Raw genomic sequence first — 9,455 nt, forward strand, 5'->3', positions numbered from 1 at the left:
GTAAGTGGATTTGGGAGCAGGAAACGGAAAAGATCCCGTCATGTGTCAGTGTGTGTGCGCGCCTTTGCGTTCGTCCCTCACGACCGGTTGACAACCGTTATCGGTTTGTTTACGTCCTTGTAACCTAGCGGTTCGGCGAGAGACCAATACCAGGCTTTAAAAAAAAATAAATACTAGGGTCAATTCGTTCGACTAAAATCCTTTAAAGCCGGTGTCTAAGCATGACCGCAGTCCAATGACTGTAACAAGTAAAAAATAACTACTGGTCACACTGTCCAAAGTTCAGGTCACATTACTGCCAATGTGTGTGGGCTTCGACTGAACTGAAGTTCGATTTCTTTAACATTCACTGATTAACGGTATGAAATCATAAAAACAATAGCTCTAACAAATAAATCGTGCCATACATGCAAGCATTGGAACAATCAATCCATGCTACAATATCTACTGGAAAGGCATGAGCGTAACAAATTCACATCTCTTCAAAATGAATGCGATAAAAGTATTGAGCAACAGGTAATTACCAATACAACAAAAAGAAAATAAAGTATGTTTACTGCTCAAGCAAAAGACCAAGTCAAAAAAGAAATTCTATCAAACTTTGTTTTTAAAAAATTTAATTTAAAACGCCAAATATCAAACAAACTCAACTAGCTTGTTTAGAAAGCAAGGTATTAAATCAGGTTAATGGGCTGGAAATAAAACGTTCAAAAATGCTTTTAACAATAGGATGTGTAACAGTCTGCTAGTCTGAAGTAAAAATATAAACATTTACACTTCAATTGCTAGTGTTCTTATTTAGCCGCAGGTCAAGGGGTTTCTAAAATAGTTCACTTTGGATGACATTAAGTAATGTGACTTTATGGAAGACCGGTGGAGAGTGGTTTGGGGGAAATTTAGCTGCTATTTCTTACAGGTCAAATGACCGTAAAGAGACTCCCTCGTCGCTTCGACAAATAACTAATTAATCACTAGAGACATCAATTATTTTACAAGTCATCTGTTTATAAATCTGTAAACTAGAACAATGACAACGTCCAACAGGTCGAAACAGCTATTAACAATGGACAGTGGTAAGGACTGAAGTCGAACCTAGAACAAAAGCTGTACATTCTGAAGATAGCGGAATTACATCGACCACAGAAGACTGAAGAGAACTAATACATCAACCGAACACGCCTGTATCAATAACTTAAAATTTAGCACTTTATTTTTTTTTTTAGTTTATTTTATGCTTTTATCTTTTTCGACCTAGATTTGTCAATTGGTAAGGCCAACAAGCGATTAAAAAAAAACAACAACCGGAAAGAGGATAGATTTTATAATTTACAGAAAATAATACTTCTAATTGAATTACGGAAAAAAGATGCTGCAATGTCGACAGTTATATTAAACGACGGTAATGCTTAAGACCAAATCCAAAATAAACATGTGATTCACAGTGAATATTATTTTTGCGATCATGAAATTTTACCTACAGGAATCAGTTTTAGAAACATACTTCAATAAATCTTGGATTATTTCAACTTACAAATATTTTGTATTAAGTATGTAAATAGAAAGGTATCAACTTGTGTGTGTAGAACAGCTAGAGACATAGTTCCAACATGGCGCTAATTCCTTAACCTTAAACAACAGACATCAAACAAAGCTCATGTACATTACACAACATACAGAGATAAGTGGCTGGGTTTATTTTTACAATTTATCTAGCATTCCGCTTAGTTATTGCAAAACGAGCTTAAAAATCGAGCAAATGAGGAGTAACAAGTGAAATTGCTCGCTGACAACCTAACTCCACACACCAAACTCTGTTATCACCCACGTGTCTTCACAACACACAAACCAATTTTTCTCAAGCTACTTTCCTAAGAAACATTTTTTCATCAACACGATATATTTCTGTCTAAATGAAATATGTGTTATGCTCGTATGTGGCTATAAAAAGAAAATATCAAACGTGGAATTTTTTTTTTTTTTAAATATGTATAGATAAAACAGTTGAAGAGAGAGGCCAGCTTGTCATTATTGGTATATGCAAAAAAAATTTCAAATGATTAAACACAAGAGGCCGATGAAAATCTGCGGTCGTTGAATAAACAACCACGTTCAAATACAAACATCAAAATGGGATACATGTTCGATTATATTTATTTAGACGAAAAATTTAAATTAGTCGTTTACAGTAGTATATCTATTCCGATCATAAAGTTTATCTAAGTGTTGTGCTTTGCACTGAGAAAACAAAATCGGTTATGTTAGACAAGTCTTGTAAAAGACAGCTAGATACGGAAACATGAAGGAAAACAAGTTTAAATCAAGTTTAAACTATATAAATTTTGTGAAGGGATCAAGGTTACTTGGATACATGAAGTAATAAGATGATGTAGGGGGGGGGGTAGAGAAAGATTGGAACTTTATGCTTCTAATTTCAATTGTCAGCATACTGACAGAGAGAATATACGTGGAGGGGGAATACACGAAGTTTTGGAAAGGGTTACGAAAATTGCTAAGTCATTAGTTCGTATAGAATTATCTAATGGAATCAGAACATTTAGCTTTTCAACTGTCATAATAGACATCCAAGTAACATTACAATACATAAAGTGATCATTAGAGTAGAGAGAAATTGAGACAATACAGTAATTAAAATAGTGATGGAGCATGAATAAAGATATTTTCTAATCAAAGCAACTACAAAAGAGGTTTTAAAAACTATTAAACGTTTTCATACGTTTTGTTTTTTGTTTTTTATTTCTCGTTCCTCGTGTTAAGTATAAACAACAAAAAACGTTAGGCAAATAAAAATAAAATCGCTTAAAGATTTCATCGTTGATATAGTTAGAAAGTACTTTTTCTGTATGTATAATAATAAAATGAGTCACCTGAGCTGTTTTAGCCATGTTTATAAGCTGAGTTAAGACCAATCCATTGCCATCAGACTTCACACTGAGACTATCATGTCCGACATTATGATAAGGAAAGTACAGAATTCCATCAACACGCATGCTCACCAAGGGATATAACTCCATCAAGCCGACTTGCCGGGGCTCCAAAACGCAAAGTTGGGGGAGGAGACCGGCAACAATTATTTTCAAGGTGTTTGGTGATGGAACCGAAAGTAATGATGACACAAGATTAAAATAAAATTAAAAAATACTAACTCAATTAGACCACACTCAAACACAACAAAATATTTACTGCACCCCAAATTGGTATTTAGGTGCCGTCGAGAAGGGAGTACAGAATTTTTTTAAAATAGTCACAAATTGGCTCTCCAAGATTTTTCACGTGACTCTCAATGGCGTTTTTATATTCCTCGGCCATCCATCTATTTAGCATATGAAAAATTATATACTATATAAATAGACACGTGAGGTCGTTGAACTGGGTAGTTTATTTACATCTTATCGTTTACTCGTGTCACTTCTCACTGCTGTGTTTATATTTCAAGGGAGAAATAACCCTTAGATTATTTGACACTTAACTCAGATTTACGAGGGAGCTAAATGCACTTGATAAGGAGTTTCCTAACAGATTTAGATTTACATCTCAAAACAAATAATATAACTTAGACATTTAAATAGCATTGATTTTTATAATGGAAAACAAGCATTTAATTAGGCGTATAAACATATCCCGTTTACATTGTCTTAAATCGCTAAAAGAAAAAAAGTCTGTTATAGATTTAGAATTATTTTAAAACTGACTATTGCAGATCTTTGTAGTCGGCCGCCAGAGTAAACTACCACCAGATCTTTGAGTACCATTAGCGATGTTCACGAACTCGTCTTCCCTCGTGTTCAGCCCCCTCAATCTCACCAGTCTGGAAAAGCCTAAAAACGTTCATGGACAAAGACCCATATGAAAGCCCTGAAAACCAGTCATCAGGGAACAGGCTCAATGACTTCACTTGATGAGTTCATGGAACAGATTGAGACATAGATCACACAACCCATAGTTAGAGCGAGATTTCCAAATCCTATGTCAAGGTAGGCAGTGACAGTTGGGATGCTGTTGTCTGAAGCTAAATACTGACTGAAGTAGATTCCACAGATTCATAGGATAAAATGCATGAATAGCAACTGAGACCTTTGGAAATATGCTGTGCTTGAGAAGACCTGGCTAGCCAGGTGAGACCATAACCTGTGGCCTATGCTAGTGGTGTAACCAGCCCACTTAGGCAAACCCCTTCAGGTAGATGGCCCTGTTTGATCTGTAGAAAAAGCATAGGTAGAAACTCTATAAGATGTACCCAGTGTAAGCTATGGACACATAAGAGGTGCAGCAATATCAAAGGAAGGCTAACTAGGAAGATTTTTCAGTTATTAACGCAGTGCATATGCTACTCTAAATTAATAGAGTTAGTGTATGATATCTTCATTGTGTGTCTATTAAAAAAGTATGGTATCTATTTGATTTTGGGAGACATTTGTCTAATGTAGCAAAAAATTCCCTAGTGATCTTCCTTGAAACATGTGAATCATGGATTGTGTTGTACCAGAGGACATCATGGTTCTTATATTTGTTGCTTGGCTTATTTGTTCAGGTGTGTTGTTCAAGGTTGGGACAATTCATTTAATTATAAGCAGTAGTATGATTGTGTTGTGCATGTCAATGAGTTTTAGTTTGTAGTTTGTTGCCTTGACTAATTCTTTTTCAACTGTATTTTCAATCTGAGTGTGTTCGCTTACTGTAACATAGTGTTGATATGTCAGGTGTAATTATTAGTGGAGGAATTGGCAGAGTTGTGTATATCGGTGTCTTGTTTTTTTGTTTTTTTTCTCATGGTATCCAGGCCTAGCTACATATATATGAAATGGTATCGAAAAGTTCCCAGACTAATTCTATAACACGCCAACAAATGGCAACATATGGTTGCATGCACAGTGAGAGCTAACAGTGACCTTCATGAGGCAGTGTGCAAAAACTTTATTGGAAAAATTCATCTAAAAAGTCTGATAGGCCACCAATAAATGCAACAAATTGATACGAAACTGCATGTTGTCACTAATGTTGGTCTTTTTTCAGTGTCTAAAAAAAATATTAAATGAGTCTTGTCAAATAAAATTGGGTAATAAACCCAAATGTTTTCAGCACCTCACATAACTGACAATATAGTGCATCAACAAAGGTGTTTCTCCATAGCCATATGATTTACTAGAAATAGCAGTGAAATATCCTTCAAATTACATGCTACTGTTTTTATAAAACAAAAGATACTCTGAATAAAGTAGTTCCCAATACACTTCATCTGAAAAAAAACAAAAAAAAAACAGGCTGTTCATAGCTAGAACAATTTTCATCATAGGTCTGCTCAATCAGGCATTATAAGCCACAAAATACTACCATCATTGCTGCTGCCACCACCACCATGCTTGAATGGGTTGGACATAAATAGAGTATATAAATATATTTTAAACATTAAATATGATTTCCCTTATCTGACTATACATTTAACATACTGTATGACATTCCAAATAATCATATTTTGTTAACAACCCCTCAAGCAAAGGTAAAAAGCTATTGCTTCTAGTTCTTGAAATATAACTAATATTGCATTTAAATATTGTTTTGAAAAAGGTGATGGACTGGCAAAATAATAGAACACTAAATAAAACAGCTTGCAGCATTTATTCACAGCTGTTTAAGTTGTGAGTTCAAATCCCTAAGAAGTTACCTTTGTCATTCCACCTTCCAGAGTCAGTTGAGTAGTGGGGTTGGTGAAATTAGATGTAGCCATCCCCTAAATTGGAGAGCTTGTGCCTTTATTTGAATTTAATAATCAGCAGAGCATCCGTCCATTTTCTCTGTCTACTATTCCTGGGAGAGTTGTGGAGGTAGAGTCCTCAGGCACCACCTCCACAGGGTCCTACCAGAAGCAACCATCATTAGACTTTATGGCTGGATTACCAAGCATGACCAACAGAGATTATGGATATAATCCAACCATTTCATTCTTGGTCTACCCCTAGGTCTCCAGCCAATTAGCTCAGCTTGAAAACTCCCCCTTGCAATTCTTTCCTGTGACATTCTTATCAACAGAGCATTGGACAAAAATAATTTGCAGTATATAGTCACAACTTCCTTTATGTTTTGCATATAATCACAACTTCCTTCATGTTTTGCTGGAGTTGATCTCATAATTAATTCCTCCAGAGATTAGTAAAAGAGAGCACCTGCATCATACTGGAGTTGATAATATAATCAACTGCATTGTCTCACCCAATTTTTGAGGTTGTATTGGTTTCAAATTTTTGGCACAAGGCCAGCAAGTTCGAAGGAGTGGGGAGTCGATTAATCAACACCAGTGCTCAACTGGTACTTATGCTATTGACCCTGAAATGGATGAAACGCAGAGCTAGATGAAAAATTCCAGGTGTGGAAGCAAAACCTGGAATCTGTGGGCCTTAAGGTTAATTTAGCAAGGACTAAGGACAAGGACTAAGCAAGAAAACTGACCGGACCCTGCCTGCTTCAGGTAGATGGCTCTGTTCAATTTGTGGGAAAGGTGTAGGCAGGAACTCCATACAGTGCACCCAGTGCAAGCTATGGACATACAAAAGGTGCAGTGGGTTAATTGGAAGGCTATCAGAGAAGACAGTTTTCATTTGTGGAAGATGCACAGGATCCATTAAAACGACTTGGGAAATTGATTCTCTCAAATACTCTGGTGGCTCATTAGAGGTAGTAGATAATTTCTGCTACCTAGGAGACCAAATTAGTAGTGGAAGAGGATACAAGGAGAGTGTGATAACTAGAATAAGAATAGGATGGAAGAAATTCAGGGAGCTGTTAACTCTGTTGGCCACAAAAGTTTTCTCTCTTCGAGTGAAAGGAAGATTGTATGATGTATGTATATGGACAGCAATTCAACATGGTAGTGAGATGTAGGCCTTGAATGCAGAGGACATGTGAAGGTTAGAAAGGAATAAAGCTAGTGTGCTCTGCTAGATGTGTAATGTAAGTGTACATGTTCAACAGAGTGCCAGTTTTCTGAGAGAGAAGTTAGGCATAAGAGGAATTGGTTGTTGGGTACAAGAGAGAAGACTGTGCTGGTTTGGTCATGTGATGTGGATGGATGCTGACAGCTCCACAAAGAAGTGCTGATCTCTCAAAGTGGATGGAACACGTGGAAGTGGGAGACACAGGAAGACATGGGATGAAGTACTGAAGAACGATCTCAAGAAGCTGAAACTTTCAGGCAAGATGACAAAGGACTGAGATCTCTGGTCCCTAGCTTTACTCAAGAAGATTTATACTCCACTGCAGAAGTGTTGAGATCGATTCTTTGGTGGTGTAAAACACTCATGGCAGTGTCATGTAAAAGCGCCCGTGCAGTGCCACGTAAAAGTGTCCATGCAGTGCTACGTAAAAGTGCCTGTGCAGTCTCACATAAAAATGCCCGTGGGCGCCACATAAAAGCGCCCGTGTGGTGCCACATAAAAGCACCAAGCACACTCTGTAAAGTGGTTGGCATTAGGAAGGGCATCCAGCTGTAGAAATCCTGCCAAATCAGATTGGAGTCTGATGCAGCCCTCACCCAGGGCAGTCGCTGGGGCACCATGTACTAGGGGGCACCAAGGAGGGCATGACAAAGACAAAGAAATTTCCACGACCGTCAACTTGTACACGCCGAAATTCTGCTAGTCAGGGGCACCAGCAACCCTAGGGCCAACCCTGCCCCCACCCGTCCTGCTAACTGTGGTCACACTGTCCAACCAATTATGATGCTCTCACACACACACATTTATGAAGACCAAACCATGTATGTGCAAGATACAAGTAGGTATACATGAACTGCACACTACTTGCAAGTAAATCTGTAGGATGGTACAAGTGAGTCTGGAGAAAATCCTGTGTTTGCAACCTGCCAAAGATGTGCAAACTGCAATGTAATAGCTTTGTAATCTGTAATGGCTGTTGTTGCTAAATCATCAACAAAGTCATAGAACGCTGTATTTATCCATGAGTAGTATTCACATCTTTGTGTTTATTAGTTACATTCAATTTTTCTGTGTATTATTTTCTTAGTCTCATACCACGTGTACTATTTATAGTGGACGATAGCTTTGTAAAGCTGCAGTGATTTATCAACCAGCAGAGATTATGAATAAACCCATTTTTAAATGTTATGATATAGTTTTATTTATCATGAACTGAATTTGTAGTTCTCTATACTTCATTCCCAGAACGTCAAACGTCAACTCATTGGCATTCTCTTTTCATGACTGTTTTTTTTTTTCCTTTGCAGATGTCGACTTTTGAATGTTCAAATTGAGCACCGACATATAGATATCGCCAGCAATGAAGTTCCGGCGAATGTCATGGCCATTGTCCCTAGTTCAGCAAAAGAAAAAAAAAATTAATGACGTGCACAGAATTAAATTCAGTATTTCTTCATGTTGGTGAAATGCCATAGATTAATATATGCTATATGCAGTGTATAAAATGGCTACATTTTTGTGAGACAAAAATAACCATTTTTTTTAATAAAGACGCGCTTAAATGTAAAGGACAAACATGTGAATCTTTCAAAAGTAACAACATTTTTGTTCGTTGCCAATGATCCAAACATTAAAAAAAAATCTCTTTATTGTTAATAGGTCTCCTTTGTGGGGATGATGGATTGGCAAAAACGGTAGAACTCTGAACAGAATGCATTGTATTTAGTTACGGTTTTTACGTTCTGATTCCTAAATCCCACCAGAGTTGACTTTATCTTTCACCCGACAGAGTGTCACTAAAATAAAGTACTCCATCTAATACTGGAGCCAATAGAATCGACAATTCTCTTCCCACAAATCTGAGGGTTGTTAGAAGTAATTTGCCTTTGTAATAAAACTTTCGTTTTTATTACATTGACTTTTATTTCAAAATATTCTAAGTTCGTGGTAGAACGGCACATCTATGCAAAGATACTTTGTAAAGTAAATAAACGATTCAACTGTTTCACATAGAAAGCCAGACAAAGTTGATAAAAGTTTCAAAATGCTAGGTGATGGCATATTTGATATCGTGACCTGCTTAATCCCTTAAATGTGTTAACACTAACTTAACTATTACTTTTCATGTGGATGGCGTGTCCGAGTAATAAATCTCGGTGAGGATTTATTTCTCATGTTCTCCACCCTAAGTACTTTCATCGTATATACTGCCTGAGATTAATATTAATTTCATTAATTCACTGATAGTCAATGGTAACGATAAATCGTATCCCCATGAAAGTAGCATAAAAAAAAGCTATAAATAAAACACTGAACACTCCCTGTTAGGGTTGTGTGTAAAATTAGAAACAAAGGGTTTTATGTTAAGCAAGATAACTACATATATTTACTTCATAAAAATCCTTGCTTTTTTTATGAGCTTAAAATCATTTTAAATGTTTTCGTGTATTTTTTAGCTAATTTTAAAATTCTCTTAAAATAGAAGGAATTATATCTGAAAAATATTCC

At 36.5% G+C, this 9,455-nt stretch overlaps 1 protein-coding gene across 1 annotated transcript in view; it reads right to left on the reverse strand.

Moving 5' to 3' along the window:
• LOC106883420 (ubiquitin carboxyl-terminal hydrolase 10-A) overlaps positions 1–3,047 on the reverse strand; it is a 22,153-nt gene extending 19,106 nt beyond the window's left edge. The window contains exon 1 of the mRNA XM_014934413.2: positions 2,886–3,047. Within this exon, the coding sequence (XP_014789899.1) occupies positions 2,886–3,032 (147 nt within the window). The 5' untranslated portion in view covers positions 3,033–3,047. The remainder of the gene's footprint in view (positions 1–2,885) is intronic.
• Between the last annotated feature and the right edge of the window lie 6,408 nt (positions 3,048–9,455).

This window comes from Octopus bimaculoides, chromosome 20 (genome assembly GCF_001194135.2).
Source record: "Octopus bimaculoides isolate UCB-OBI-ISO-001 chromosome 20, ASM119413v2, whole genome shotgun sequence".
NCBI lineage: Eukaryota > Metazoa > Mollusca > Cephalopoda > Octopoda > Octopodidae > Octopus > Octopus bimaculoides.